This window comes from Ascidia mentula, chromosome 3, assembly GCF_947561715.1.
Source record: "Ascidia mentula chromosome 3, kaAscMent1.1, whole genome shotgun sequence".
Lineage (NCBI taxonomy): Eukaryota > Metazoa > Chordata > Ascidiacea > Phlebobranchia > Ascidiidae > Ascidia > Ascidia mentula.
The window spans coordinates 17,908,973-17,925,484 of record NC_138568.1 but is presented as its reverse complement, the minus strand read 5'-3'; the positions used below and the strand labels follow the sequence as shown (position 1 = coordinate 17,925,484).

At 33.7% G+C, this 16,512-nt stretch overlaps 1 protein-coding gene across 5 annotated transcripts in view; it reads left to right on the top strand.

Annotated features, from left to right (window-relative positions):
• The first annotated feature begins 1,466 nt into the window (after nt 1-1,466).
• LOC145893801 (uncharacterized) overlaps nt 1,467-16,512 on the top strand; it is a 29,725-nt gene continuing 14,679 nt past the window's right edge. For 2 of the 5 annotated variants that reach the window (XM_082982146.1, XM_082982142.1), the window contains exons 1-7: nt 1,467-1,593; nt 2,371-2,433; nt 5,973-6,023; nt 9,327-9,401; nt 10,324-10,374; nt 13,668-13,742; nt 14,665-14,715. In XM_082982146.1, the coding sequence (XP_082838272.1) occupies nt 2,410-2,433; nt 5,973-6,023; nt 9,327-9,401; nt 10,324-10,374; nt 13,668-13,742; nt 14,665-14,715 (327 nt within the window). In that variant the 5' untranslated portion in view covers nt 1,467-1,593; nt 2,371-2,409. The remainder of the gene's footprint in view (nt 1,594-2,370; nt 2,434-5,972; nt 6,024-9,326; nt 9,402-10,323; nt 10,375-13,667; nt 13,743-14,664; nt 14,716-16,512) is intronic. The other 3 variants (XM_082982143.1, XM_082982145.1, XM_082982144.1) reach the window with 3 other exon arrangements.

Sequence of the window (16,512 nt, the reverse complement as noted above, 5' to 3'; positions counted from 1 at the left end):
TACAAGAAAAAGGGGCAAACAATATGTTTACTTTTTGACGCTGCTATATATAAATACTACTTTGAGTCCATAAACTACCAAGCAACTTCAACCAAAAGAAACTTTTGCAAATATTATTAAAACCAACCAGTAGTACAATTTACGAAACCTGACGCACTACTAATTAATCCAGCTGAGTAAACAATTATGATGAGCTGTTGTGTTGCTCAGTGATGAAGCTAAACCGGTAACAAACGGCCAGTGCTCGGTTGAGGCATTCACTGCTCACGGAGCAGTCGGGTACTTTTGCTGGATTGCAGTGAGTTCAAGTAAGCAAGCCGATGGTTGTTTGTTTATGACCTCTCTTTGTTTGTGATTGTTCATTTGGCCGAAGCAGGTCATAAAAATCACTCGAGTGATTCAAACTAGGTATTCCAAACGGATTGATTGGACGTCCACGCTGTGTTTTTGAGATGGACGATCAGTTTATAACTATGAAAGTTGAAGCCTACTCTGATCAAAACGATAACTTATACCAAAAAATTACAACCATTTCACAAGTGCTAATACCTTGATTATTTGGCCGATTGCTTTGCTAATCTCAACATAGTGCGGTACTCAATTACTACAAACAACTTGGTACTTTCAACAAGCTTTTATGGTTTTGTGTGCAGTAAAACTTTATTATTAAATTCATTTTGTGTTAAATTGTGCAATTTGATTAGTTCGCGTACGTGCGCACATGTTATTTTAATCGCTTCGTGTCTATCCGACATATGTGCAAATCGGCTTTGGGTTTTGATTTCACATCGACATTTTTATTAATTCTGTCGAATTCATTATTTTATGTAATCTCAATAACCGTATATATATATCGATGGCCGTAAGCCTTTACGCCGCCTGACATTGCAAACGTGTCTTTCAATTTAAAAAAAATGGCATCGACGCCGAACAAAAACGCAGATCACCACTGGTGAGCAGTCGCCGATTATCGTTGAGTAGGCTAAAGTTGCATTAATCTTGGAAGTTGTTGAGATCTCGGACTTCGTGTGTGGGTTTGAAAAGCAATGGTTATGTAAAATTACAAAGTCAAATCATTTTGTGTAAACGAAACATTACAACACAAAGAAACATTACATGCTAACGGTAAAATGAGGGTACCGATAAAACCTTTGATGGTTATCCCAAAGTATACTCCTGTATGGTTTTTCAGTCCCGATTGTGCCACCAGGGTATTACCCGGGTTGTTTTTTTTCAGTGAAAGCCCTTCAATTTACCACGGGACTTTTTAGGAGGGGCACCAGCCATTTTCCCCAGGGATTTCCAGTTCGAGGTTTTCACAGTGTTGCAAGAAGTAATGTATTTAAAATAACTTCGTCAAGGACATGTTTGCTATCATGAACTAGTAAATGACTGCAAATAGTAACTGCTAGTATTCATAGCTTTTTAAATATATTTTTTGACCCAGTAAGGTTAAGTTGATACAGAAATTTTGAATTTAGCATCCATAACCATCTGTACTCTAGGAAATTAGTTTGCAAACAAGTAGGTTTTGCTGCTGGGTAAGGAAAAAACCTACGACACGAACTCACTGATCATTTTCAAATTGAAAAGGTAAAACATTAAAGAGACTGATTTAAGGGACAACAACATTTAAGCACAAGTTTATACAAAATAGCAATAAAATTATTTAAAGGTGGTAATGTTTATACCGGACATAAGACATAAAGCTTTTTGGGAAGTTTTTACAAAAATGTTGACTGTCTTAATGCAGCTGCCATAATTTTTACATAGGTTCATTACTATGTTGTATATACTTTTTTTCGATTACTTGGCAAAAACCGAATTGCTTTAGTTTTCCAATTTTAGGTAAACGGCTGGTGGGGTTTAAATATATGACCTTGCTTAATCAGGCCCACAGTATAACCCCTCTACTGAATTAGCTGCGGAAACTTAGATGTTTTGTGGTGTACATTGTGGTCAAAATACACTGGTGCCCAGTGCACAACTAGCTGGGGCACCTTCGTATATACAATCTCTACCACTCAAATTCCAGCATATTTTTAACATTTGGCCTGCATTTTAACATTTACTTTATGTATGCCCCAACAAATAGTGCCAACGAACAAATAATTAAGTGAATTGATTCAAATTTACTTTTGTATTTTGTGTTGTGCTTTGATGACTTTGATAAAATTTTGTTAAGCAGATAGAAAAACCATATAACCAAAAAAAGTTTTTTATTTTAGAAAACTATAATTTATGTTGAATATTTTAAATAAAAAAATAGTCATTTAACCTGTGCAATTCAATGTTTAAAATTATAAATATTGCCAATATTAAGAGAGATTCTTGTTGTTTTATGAAGAGAAAATATATTTTTTGTTTTAGGAGCCACAAATTTTCTTGGTTAAGAAGATTCTTGCAGTCATGAAAGCACAAGGTGCACGACAGGTGAGCAAACCTTCAATCATTGTGTCTTGACTGACGAAATTTACATGACAGTGGAAATTCATAGCCCCCCCCCACCCCCAGTAGCAAAATTAGTTGATGGTAGCCCTTCTAGGGGATGTTTTTGCTTTTTCTACATGTGTGTCATTTCGTGCTGCTGGTGGAAGTGCCCAGCCAGTCTTGTTAGTAATTTTAAATAAAAAAATTAATAATTTAAAACAATTGAAATTGTTTGCATTCCCTGTTTTTTTGACTGATTTTTTTGTTATTTTATCTTTGTTATCTAATATTATGTTCATATTTAGCGTCAACCAATTCTCATGGGGGGCGCAAGCTCTATGCCAAAACTTCATTTTTTGTAGTGACTTTAATGTCATACTCTGTCTGTTATATTTTTCTTACAGTTTCAGAACAAAAATCTTACTTTAAATAAAAAATTCCGCCTGTGCAGTTAAGTTACTGTTACGTCACAAAAAAACCATTGCGTCACAAAATACCTTTTGTAATGATTCATCTGTTTCGTCACAAACCGTTTATTGTTCCCGTAATTTTTTAGTTAAAATAGGCAAACTTAAATTGATACATATTATGTTTATATCGTGTTGCAGTGTTTAGCTAGCTAGCTTATTTACATAGATTGACAAAAACACAATTGCTTTTGGTATGAAACATTTTTACAGTTTGGGGGGTTTCCGTTACTAAAAGGGGGCGTGATAGAAAAAAGGTTAAGAACCACTGCTGTAGATGTAATATGAATGATCTGAAGTTTTAGTGTGTTGATTTAATTTCCAGAATCATTTGTTTATTAATCAAAGTTAATCATTCAAAATTAGGGCTGTTTTTAAATTAAAGTTTTCAAAATTATCAAACAACAAATATTTTTCTTTATATTTTTTTAATTTAATTTGCCGTTAATAAGTGCAGATGCAGCACAAAAATTTTGAAGAGCAAATGAAAGCAGTTGTTGCAGAGTGCAAATTCTTACAGATTCAAATTGTTTAGTCCAAGCTTTACTTAACAAATCAAATCATGTGAATTTTTGAGTAAAAAAGGAACTGTGCGGGTCAGGCACCCACATAAAAAAATAAAATGGCATGGGCAGTCATAAAACCATAAAGGTTATGGAATCAGGCACCCATGTTAAGGTGATTTCCTCATGAAGAATCACCATCTGTTGTAGGATCGTGAGGAAATTACCTTTACATGAGTGCCTGGCAACGGGCTGCAACAGGTTGCATGTGATGGAAGGTGGCCACCCGGCTATGTTGGCCAAAGCAAAACTCATCGAAAAGCAAGCACCAACTCGGGTACGCCAATGCCAACTCAGTTATGCAAACCCTAACATTTTTTCCCCGTTGGTCCCGCAATTCAATGAAGGTCTTATCCCTTCTGTACACAATAGCAACAAAATTAGTTAATGGTAGTCCACCTTAGGGATACTTATACCCAACATAAGATATTAAGCTTTTTTGGGGAGTATTTACAAAACTGTTGACTGTCTTAATGCAGCTGCCACAATTTTTACATGGGTACATAGAACATACATTGGTTCATGGGTGTTGGGTTGTGAGACAACTGTCCTTAGAACATAGAAAAGATAAGTTTGTTTCATTCTTATGTTGTACATTTTTTTTCATTACTAAGCAAAAACGAAATTGCTTTAGTTTTCCAATTTTAGGTAAATGCCTGGTGAGGTTTAAATATGTGACCTTGGCTAATCCGGCCCACTGTATAGCCCTCTACCGAATCAGCTATGGTAACTTGGCTTTTGTGGTGTATATTGTGGCCAAAATATACTGGTGCCCAACGCACAACTAGCCGGGGGACCTTCATATATATGAACTCCAACACCCCAATTCCAGCATATTTTTTTGTTTAATGCTAAAACACCCTTATTTGGGAGATTAATTTGAATAATCCCAAACCTAGATTAAACACATGTATCAATCACACTCTGTGGGACCCCAATACAAAGTGTTTTTATCGTTCTTTTATTTGGGTCTAGCCAAAAGCTTTAAAAATTTCGAGTCACTAACAGAAAACAGTGACCCCAATTATAAAAAATGGGTGGTTGGAACTGAACATTCACAGATTACTGTGAGAGGACTGTTTTAAAAATATTGAAAAATTATGTTCATTTCATCGCCATGTTGTGCTTTTTCCCCCGTTACTAATTAAAAAATAAACTATTTTAGTTGTTCAATTTTGGGTAAATACCTGGTGAGGTTTAAACGTATGGCCTTTTCTAATCAGACCCACAATATAACCCCTATACCAAATCAACTATGACAGCTTAGCTGTTTTGTGGCATACATTATGATCAAAATACACTGGTGACCAGTGCACAACTTTACGGACACACTTTATATATTCATATATAGAGACATTTTTGAGATTTCTGATGATGTCACAATATTGCTAAAATATGAAAACTAAGTACCTATGCTCAACATAATGACCATTATCGCATCACAGTTACCATTGTGCTTAAATTTACATTAATATGAGCACTTGTTACTGACAAACATTGGTTAAACTTATCAGAAGGTTTCTGCACAAAGGTATACTTATGGATAGATTTGCTGATTGGGTTGCTAGACGATTATCCAGAAAACTTTTGCCCCAGCCACCCACTTTCCAACCTTCCACTGTCCCCATTGAGGGGCACCCCCAAGTTTAGGAAGCCCTTCCTTAAATAAACAAGCTTGTGTTGCTTCTCATACAGTTTCCATAATTTATTATATTACTTTATTGTCTATGCAACAACCTTATATCTAATAGGCTTGGTGATTTTGAATCGGTTTGCTTTGACCACTCTATACCCTATAAAACAATGGGTCTGAGAGTACAACAATTACACAGTCTATAATATAGCAGAAAGATCAACATTATGTACGACAAACAGTATATACACAGATACATTAAAATTGTTGCAGTGATTGTTAGACTGTTTTAGTCTTAAATGGTTGTGGTACTATTTTACCAGAAAAAAATGTTTTCCAATTATTTTTTTATTACCTGTGAAGTTTGCTTCTATGATGTAATATTTAAGATGCATCCCATAGTAGTTGCTGGTGGTGAGATCATATCATCCATTCTATGCGTGTCTAAGATTTTTGTAGAAGTGTAAATCAATTAGTAAATGGACATGTTGTTGTCTCAGGTGTATACTGAAAGAAATGATTTGGGGTACCATGTTATATGGTCTAATATGTTAGTTGGTAGACCTGTAACTTAAATGGCAAGTGTTGTGAGTTCTGTTGTCAATACAATTATGACTTGCTTCTGAGATGAAATTTAGTTTTGAAAACTGTGACATGTGTCGATTGCCTTTTTCTACAGGCATCTCATTTTGTGCTGCTGGTTGAAATGCCAGTCAGCCTTATTGGTTGTTGCTTAAATAAACATCGCCACAGTCTAATAATTTAAAATTGAAAAAAAAATTATCAATGAAAACGTACATTGTTTACATCCCGTTTGTTTTTTTGCTAAATACTTTGTTATTTTATCTTTATTTTCTAATATTACGTCCATGTTCTTAGAAGAGGTACCATCCATTGGGGGAACTATTGAAAATCACTACAGAAGAAAAGGTGCGAATGATTTGCTATGACTAAACACAAAAGTCTCAACAATACACCCTTATAATGTAGTAAGATTTTGTAAATGAATTTTTTCAAACGGTTTTTGTAGCTATATGTCATTTGAATGGTTTGGAGTTTTGCAGTGTTGGTTTAACTCCAAGAATGATTTGTTTATAAATCAAAGTTAATCATTTAAAATTTTGGGCTGTTATCAAATTGAAGGTTTCAAAATTATCAAACAACAAATAATTTTTATTAAATATTTATATAACAAATAAAAGTTTTTGCTTTGGATAAAAATTTTGAAAAGCAAATGAAAGCAGTAGTTACAAAGCGAAAATTCTGTGAGATTCAACTTATTTTAGTCCAACTTTAAGGCTTAACCTAACATTTGTTTTTTTATCTGTTAGTCCTGCAAGTCAAAAAGGTCTTCACCCCTCTTTACACAATAGCAACAAAATTAGTTGATGATAGTCCACCTCAGGGATGTTTGTACCTGACATAAGACATTAAGCTTTTTTGGAATATGTGTACAAAACTGTTGACTGTCATAATGCAGCTGCCATAGTTTTTACATGGGTTCATAGAATATACATTGGTTCATAGGAGTTGGGCTGTGAGAGGACTGTCTTTAGAACATGAAAAACTATCTTTTTTTTTGTTATGTTCGATTATTTTCCATTACTAGGCAAAAACAAATTGTTTTGGTTGTCCAACTCTAGGTAAATGCCTGGTGAGTTTTAAATATACCATCTTGGCTAATCATGCCCACAGTATAACCCCTCTACCGAATCAGCTAAAGGAACTGTTTTGTGGTGTATGTTATGGTCTAAATACACTGGTGTCCAGTGCACAACTTTTCAGGCCACCATTATATATATGATTTCTACCACCACAATTCTTGCATATTTTAAATGTTTTGCCTCCTTTTCAATGTTTACCTCATATACATCCCAACAAATAGTGCCAACGAACAATAATAAAGTGAAATATGTTGACCTAGTTTTAGAAAAGTTGGCTTACATGCATGAATTCGTTTTGTTGCCATGCCAGCTTCGCAGTATGTCATGCCAATTGGTCAGTTTGTCAGTTTGTAACACAACTGCCTTGACTACTTATCACAAACACCGTCCTTTCAGCAAATATGCCTCATTCATTAAGGTTCAGAGACTTCTTTGAGATTTCTGATGATGTCACAATGTTGTTACCCTCTGGAAATGTGAAAACTAGCCCCTTATGCTCAACATAATGTTCATTATCCCATAAAACTTTTGAGAAGGTCTCTGCACGCAGGTATAGTTATGAATAGATTCACTGATTTCGTCGCTAGACGAATATTCCGATAATTTTTGGCTCCCACGTAGCCAACCTTTCACTGGCCCCTTGGAGGGTCACCCCCATATCAGCCATTCTATGTGTGTATTAGAATTTTGAAGAAGTGTAAATTAATTAGTAAGTGAACAGTTTGTTGCGAGTCACACACTGTTAACAAATTAAAGTTTTCCAAATTATCGAACAACAAATAATTTTTATTAAATATTTAATTAACAAATAAAGTTAATTTGCTGTAAATAAATGCAGATGCAGCACATAAATTTTGAAAATCAAATGAAACCAGTAGTTACAAAGCATAATATCTTTCAGATTTAACTTATTTTAGTCCAAGTTTAAGGCATTAGACACCATTTTGTTTTTTTCTCCATTGGTCCCACAAGTCAATGAAGGTCTTAACCTTTCTGACCATAATAGCAGCAAAATTGGTTAATGGTAGCCCCCTAAGATATGTTTATACCTGGCATAATACATTAAACTTTTTGGTAAGTCTTTGCATAACTATTGACTGTCTTAATGCAGCTGCCATAATTTTTACATGGTTCATAGAATATACATTGGTTCATAGGAGTTGGGTTGTGATAGGACTGTCCTTAGAACATAGAAAAATTGTGTTCGATTTTTTTGCTATGTTGTGCTTTTTACCCATTACAAATAAAAGCCAAATCTGTTCAGTTTTCAAATTTTAGGCACAATCCTGTTGAGGTTTAAACATATGGTCTTGGCTAATCATGCTTACAGTATCCCTCTACCAAATTAACTATGTATTGAAGTTTAGAAACTTTTTCGAGATTTCTGTTGATGTCAGAATGTTGCCGCCCCATGGAAATATGAAAAACTAAACCCCTATGCTCAACATAATGATCATTATCGCATAACACTAACCATTTTGACTAAATAGACTTTAAGATGAGCATTCGTAGTTGTGTGTTACTGACAAGCATTGATCAAACTTTTGCGAAGGTCTCTGCACGCAGGTATAGTTATAAATAGATTTACTGATTTCGTCGCTAGACGAATATTCTGATAATTTTTGGCTCCCACATTGCCAGCCTTCCACTGTCCCCATAGAGGGGCACCCCCAAGTTTAGGAAGCCCTTGCTTACATAAACAAGCTTGTGTTGCTTCTCATACAGTTACCATCAATTAATATATAAATTTACTGTCTATGCAACAACCTTATATCTGAATAGCTTGGTGATTTTGAATCAGTTTGCTTTGAGCACTGTTTACCATGTAAGGCAAGGGGTTTGCACGCGCAACAGTTACACAGTCTATAATATAGCAGAAAAATCAATATGATGTATTGCAAACAGTATATACACAGTTAGATCAAAATTGTTGCAGTGATTCTTAGACTTTTTTTGTTCTCAAATGGTTTTGGTACTATTTTACCATTTAAAAATTGTTTTCCAAATACTGTTTTATGACCTGTGAATTTTGTTTCTATGATGCAATATTTAAGATTTATCCTATTGTATTTGCTGGTGGTGAGATCATATCAGCCACTCTATGTTTGTATTAGAATTTTGTAGAAGTGTAAATTTATTAGTAAGTAAACAGTTTGTTGTGAGTCACAGGTGTATAATGAAGTAATGATTTGGGATACCATGCTATATGTCCGAAATGTTAGTTGGTAGACCTGTAACTTAAATGGCAGGTGTTGTGAGTTCTATTGTCAATAAAATTATGACTTGCTTCTGACATAATGGGTTAAATTTAGTTTAGAATAACTGTGACATGTGTCGATTGCCTTTTTCTACATGTCTCATTTTGTCCTTCTGGTTGAAGTGCCCAGTAAGCATTTTTGGTGGCACAAAAATAAACATCGCCACAGTCTAATAATTTGAAATCAAAAATGCTTGATTAATAAAAAAGTTTACATTGTCTCCATTCCCTATGTTTTTTTTGCTTTTTTTTGTTATTTTATCTTTATTATCTAATATTCCATTCCTGTTCTCAATAAACTTTTGTTTCAAGATTTACCAACGTGGAATGGAGGAATCTCAACAAAAAATCATGGAACCACAATTCAAAATCTCCGGAGTAGAAGAGGTGCTAATGATTTGCTATGATTAAACACAAAAGTATCAACAATAAGCCTTTATTATGTAGTAAGATTTTTTTAATTGCAATTTTTCAAATGGTTGTTGTAGCAAGATGTAATTTAAATGTTTTGATTTTGGTTCAGTATCCAAAGTAATTTATTTATAAATCAAAGTTAATGAATTAAATTAAGGGCTGTTGTCAAATTAGGGTTTTCAAAATTATAAAACAAACAGTTTACAAGGCAAACTACAATAGCTTCTTGGTTAGTCATTTATTTATCCTGAAAAGAAACTTGTAAACAGATACATTAAAATTGTTGCAGTGATTGTTAGACTGTTTTAGTCTTAAATGGTTGTGGTACTATTTTACCAGAAAAAAATGTTTTCCAATTATTTTTTTATTACCTGTGAAGTTTGCTTCTATGATGTAATATTTAAGATGCATCCCATAGTAGTTGCTGGTGGTGAGATCATATCATCCATTCTATGCGTGTCTAAGATTTTTGTAGAAGTGTAAATCAATTAGTAAATGGACATGTTGTTGTCTCAGGTGTATACTGAAAGAAATGATTTGGGGTACCATGTTATATGGTCTAATATGTTAGTTGGTAGACCTGTAACTTAAATGGCAAGTGTTGTGAGTTCTGTTGTCAATACAATTATGACTTGCTTCTGCGATGAAATTTAGTTTTGAAAACTGTGACGTGTGTTGATTGCCTTTTTCTACAGGCATCTCATTTTGTGCTGCTGGTTGAAATGCCAGTCAGCCTTATTGGTTGTTGCTTAAATAAACATCGCCACAGTCCAATAATTTAAAATTGAAAAAAAAATTATCAATGAAAACGTACATTGTTTACATCCCGTTTGTTTTTTTGCTAAATACTTTGTTATTTTATCTTTATTTTCTAATATTACGTCCATGTTCTTAGAAGAGGTACCATCCATTGGGGGAACTATTGAAAATCACTACAGAAGAAAAGGTGCGAATGATTTGCTATGACTAAACACAAAAGTCTCAACAATACACCCTTATAATGTAGTAAGATTTTGTAAATGAATTTTTTCAAACGGGTTTTGTAGCTATATGTCATTTGAATGGTTTGGAGTTTTGCAGTGTTGGTTTAACTCCAAGAATGATTTGTTTATAAATCAAAGTTAATCATTTAAAATTTTGGGCTGTTATCAAATTGAAGGTTTCAAAATTATCAAACAACAAATAATTTTTATTAAATATTTATATAACAAATAAAAGTTTTTGCTTTGGATAAAAATTTTGAAAAGCAAATGAAAGCAGTAGTTACAAAGCGAAAATTCTGTGAGATTCAACTTATTTTAGTCCAACTTTAAGGCTTAACCTAACATTTGTTTTTTTATCTGTTAGTCCTGCAAGTCAAAAAGGTCTTCACCCCTCTTTACACAATAGCAACAAAATTAGTTGATGATAGTCCACCTCAGGGATGTTTGTACCTGACATAAGACATTAAGCTTTTTTGGAATATGTGTACAAAACTGTTGACTGTCATAATGCAGCTGCCATAGTTTTTACATGGGTTCATAGAATATACATTGGTTCATAGGAGTTGGGCTGTGAGAGGACTGTCTTTAGAACATGAAAAACTATCTTTTTTTGTTATGTTCGATTATTTTCCATTACTAGGCAAAAACAAATTGTTTTGGTTGTCCAACTCTAGGTAAATGCCTGGTGAGTTTTAAATATACCATCTTGGCTAATCATGCCCACAGTATATCCCCTCTACCGAATCAGCTAAAGGAACTGTTTTGTGGTGTATGTTATGGTCTAAATACACTGGTGTCCAGTGCACAACTTTTCAGGCCACCATTATATATATGATTTCTACCACCACAATTCTTGCATATTTTAAATGTTTTGCCTCCTTTTCAACGTTTACCTCATATACATCCCAACAAATAGTGCCAACGAACAATAATAAAGTGAAATATGTTGACCTAGTTTTAGAAAAGTTGGCTTACATGCATGAATTCGTTTTGTTGCCATGCCAGCTTCGCAGTATGTCATGCCAATTGGTCAGTTTGTCAGTTTGTCACACAACTGCCTTGACTACTTATCACAAACACCGTCCTTTCAGCAAATATGCCTCATTCATTAAGGTTCAGAGACTTCTTTGAGATTTCTGATGATGTCACAATGTTGTTACCCTCTGGAAATGTGAAAACTAGCCCCTTATGCTCAACATAATGTTCATTATCCCATAAAACTTTTGAGAAGGTCTCTGCACGCAGGTATAGTTATGAATAGATTCACTGATTTCGTCGCTAGACGAATATTCCGATAATTTTTGGCTCCCACGTTGCCAACCTTTCACTGGCCCCTTGGAGGGTCATCCCCATATCAGCCATTCTATGTGTGTATTTGAATTTTGAAGAAGTGTAAATTAATTAGTAAATGAACAGTTTGTTGCGAGTCACACACTGTTAACAAATTAAAGTTTTCCAAATTATCGAACAACAAATAATTTTTATTAAATATTTAATTAACAAATAAAGTTAATTTGCTGTAAATAAATGCAGATGCAGCACATAAATTTTGAAAATCAAATGAAACCAGTAGTTACAAAGCATAATATCTTTCAGATTTAACTTATTTTAGTCCAAGTTTAAGGCATTAGACACCATTTTGTTTTTTTCTCCATTGGTCCCACAAGTCAATGAAGGTCTTAACCTTTCTGACCATAATAGCAGCAAAATTGGTTAATGGTAGCCCCCCCTAAGATATGTTTATACCTGGCATAATACATTAAACTTTTTGGTAAGTCTTTGCATAACTATTGACTGTCTTAATGCAGCTGCCATAATTTTTACATGGTTCATAGAATATACATTGGTTCATAGGAGTTGGGTTGTGATAGGACTGTCCTTAGAACATAGAAAAATTGTGTTCGATTTTTTTGCTATGTTGTGCTTTTTACCCATTACAAATAAAAGCCAAATCTGTTCAGTTTTCAAATTTTAGGCACAATCCTGTTGAGGTTTAAACATATGGTCTTGGCTAATCATGCTTACAGTATCCCTCTACCAAATTAACTATGTATTGAAGTTTAGAAACTTTTTCGAGATTTCTGTTGATGTCAGAATGTTGCCGCCCCATGGAAATATGAAAAACTAAACCCCTATGCTCAACATAATGATCATTATCGCATAACACTAACCATTTTGACTAAATAGACTTTAAGATGAGCATTCGTAGTTGTGTGTTACTGACAAGCATTGATCAAACTTTTGCGAAGGTCTCTGCACGCAGGTATAGTTATAAATAGATTTACTGATTTCGTCGCTAGACGAATATTCTGATAATTTTTGGCTCCCACATTGCCAGCCTTCCACTGTCCCCATAGAGGGGCACCCCCAAGTTTAGGAAGCCCTTGCTTACATAAACAAGCTTGTGTTGCTTCTCATACAGTTACCATCAATTAATATATAAATTTACTGTCTATGCAACAACCTTATATCTGAATAGCTTGGTGATTTTGAATCAGTTTGCTTTGAGCACTGTTTACCATGTAAGGCAAGGGGTTTGCACGCGCAACAGTTACACAGTCTATAATATAGCAGAAAAATCAATATGATGTATTGCAAACAGTATATACACAGTTAGATCAAAATTGTTGCAGTGATTCTTAGACTTTTTTTGTTCTCAAATGGTTTTGGTACTATTTTACCATTTAAAAATTGTTTTCCAAATACTGTTTTATGACCTGTGAATTTTGTTTCTATGATGCAATATTTAAGATTTATCCTATTGTATTTGCTGGTGGTGAGAACATATCAGCCATTCTATGTTTGTATTAGAATTTTGTAGAAGTGTAAATTTATTAGTAAGTAAACAGTTTGTTGTGAGTCACAGGTGTATAATGAAGTAATGATTTGGGATACCATGCTATATGTCCGAAATGTTAGTTGGTAGACCTGTAACTTAAATGGCAGGTGTTGTGAGTTCTATTGTCAATAAAATTATGACTTGCTTCTGACATAATGGGTTAAATTTAGTTTAGAATAACTGTGACATGTGTCGATTGCCTTTTTCTACATGTCTCATTTTGTCCTTCTGGTTGAAGTGCCCAGTAAGCATTTTTGGTGGCACAAAAATAAACATCGCCACAGTCTAATAATTTGAAATCAAAAATGCTTGATTAATAAAAAAGTTTACATTGTCTCCATTCCCTATGTTTTTTTTGTTATTTTATCTTTATTATCTAATATTCCATTCCTGTTCTCAATAAACTTTTGTTTCAAGATTTACCAACGTGGAATGGAGGAATCTCAACAAAAAATCATGGAACCACAATTCAAAATCTCCAGAGTAGAAGAGGTGCTAATGATTTGCTATGATTAAACACAAAAGTATCAACAATAAGCCTTTATTATGTAGTAAGATTTTTTTAATTGCAATTTTTCAAATGGTTGTTGTAGCAAGATGTAATTTAAATGTTTTGATTTTGGTTCAGTATCCAAAGTAATTTATTTATAAATCAAAGTTAATGAATTAAATTAAGGGCTGTTGTCAAATTAGGGTTTTCAAAATTATAAAACAAACAGTTTACAAGGCAAACTACAATAGCTTCTTGGTTAGTCATTTATTTATCCTGAAAAGAAACTTGTAAACAGATACATTAAAATTGTTGCAGTGATTGTTAGACTGTTTTAGTCTTAAATGGTTGTGGTACTATTTTACCAGAAAAAAATGTTTTCCAATTATTTTTTTATTACCTGTGAAGTTTGCTTCTATGATGTAATATTTAAGATGCATCCCATAGTAGTTGCTGGTGGTGAGATCATATCATCCATTCTATGCGTGTCTAAGATTTTTGTAGAAGTGTAAATCAATTAGTAAATGGACATGTTGTTGTCTCAGGTGTATACTGAAAGAAATGATTTGGGGTACCATGTTATATGGTCTAATATGTTAGTTGGTAGACCTGTAACTTAAATGGCAAGTGTTGTGAGTTCTGTTGTCAATACAATTATGACTTGCTTCTGAGATGAAATTTAGTTTTGAAAACTGTGACATGTGTCGATTGTCTTTTTCTACAGGCATCTCATTTTGTGCTGCTGGTTGAAATGCCAGTCAGCCTTATTGGTTGGTGCTTAAATAAACATCGCCACAGTCCAATAATTTAAAATTGAAAAAAAAATTATCAATGAAAACGTACATTGTTTACATCCCGTTTGTTTTTTTGCTAAATACTTTGTTATTTTATCTTTATTTTCTAATATTACGTCCATGTTCTTAGAAGAGGTACCATCCATTGGGGGAACTATTGAAAATCACTACAGAAGAAAAGGTGCGAATGATTTGCTATGACTAAACACAAAAGTCTCAACAATACACCCTTATAATGTAGTAAGATTTTGTAAATGAATTTTTTCAAACGGTTTTTGTAGCTATATGTCATTTGAATGGTTTGGAGTTTTGCAGTGTTGGTTTAACTCCAAGAATGATTTGTTTATAAATCAAAGTTAATCATTTAAAATTTTGGGCTGTTATCAAATTGAAGGTTTCAAAATTATCAAACAACAAATAATTTTTATTAAATATTTATATAACAAATAAAAGTTTTTGCTTTGGATAAAAATTTTGAAAAGCAAATGAAAGCAGTAGTTACAAAGCAAAAATTCTGTGAGATTCAACTTATTTTAGTCCAACTTTAAGGCTTAACCTAACATTTGTTTTTTTATCTGTTAGTCCTGCAAGTCAAAAAGGTCTTCACCCCTCTTTACACAATAGCAACAAAATTAGTTGATGATAGTCCACCTCAGGGATGTTTGTACCTGACATAAGACATTAAGCTTTTTTGGAATATGTGTACAAAACTGTTGACTGTCATAATGCAGCTGCCATAGTTTTTACATGGGTTCATAGAATATACATTGGTTCATAGGAGTTGGGCTGTGAGAGGACTGTCTTTAGAACATGAAAAACTATCTTTTTTTTTGTTATGTTCGATTATTTTCCATTACTAGGCAAAAACAAATTGTTTTGGTTGTCCAACTCTAGGTAAATGCCTGGTGAGTTTTAAATATACCATCTTGGCTAATCATGCCCACAGTATAACCCGTCTACCGAATCAGCTAAAGGAACTGTTTTGTGGTGTATGTTATGGTCTAAATACACTGGTGTCCAGTGCACAACTTTTCAGGCCACCATTATATATATGATTTCTACCACCACAATTCTTGCATATTTTAAATGTTTTGCCTCCTTTTCAACGTTTACCTCATATACATCCCAACAAATAGTGCCAACGAACAATAATAAAGTGAAATATGTTGACCTAGTTTTAGAAAAGTTGGCTTACATGCATGAATTCGTTTTGTTGCCATGCCAGCTTCGCAGTATGTCATGCCAATTGGTCAGTTTTCAGTTTGTCACACAACTGCCTTGACTACTTATCACAAACACCGTCCTTTCAGCAAATATGCCTCATTCATTAAGGTTCAGAGACTTCTTTGAGATTTCTGATGATGTCACAATGTTGTTACCCTCTGGAAATGTGAAAACTAGCCCCTTATGCTCAACATAATGTTCATTATCCCATAAAACTTTTGAGAAGGTCTCTGCACGCAGGTATAGTTATGAATAGATTCACTGATTTCGTCGCTAGACGAATATTCCGATAATTTTTGGCTCCCACAATGCCAACCATTCACTGGCCCCTTGGAGGGTCACCCCCATATCAGCCATTCTATATGTGTATTAGAATTTTGAAGAAGTGTAAATTAATTAGTAAGTGAACAGTTTGTTGCGAGTCACACACTGTTAACAAATTAAAGTTTTCCAAATTATCGAACAACAAATAATTTTTATTAAATATTTAATTAACAAATAAAGTTAATTTGCTGTAAATAAATGCAGATGCAGCACATAAATTTTGAAAATCAAATGAAACCAGTAGTTACAAAGCATAATATCTTTCAGATTTAACTTATTTTAGTCCAAGTTTAAGGCATTAGACACCATTTTGTTTTTTTCTCCATTGGTCCCACAAGTCAATGAAGGTCTTAACCTTTCTGACCATATTAGCAGCAAAATTGGTTAATGGTAGCCCCCCCTAAGATATGTTTTTACCTGGCATAATACA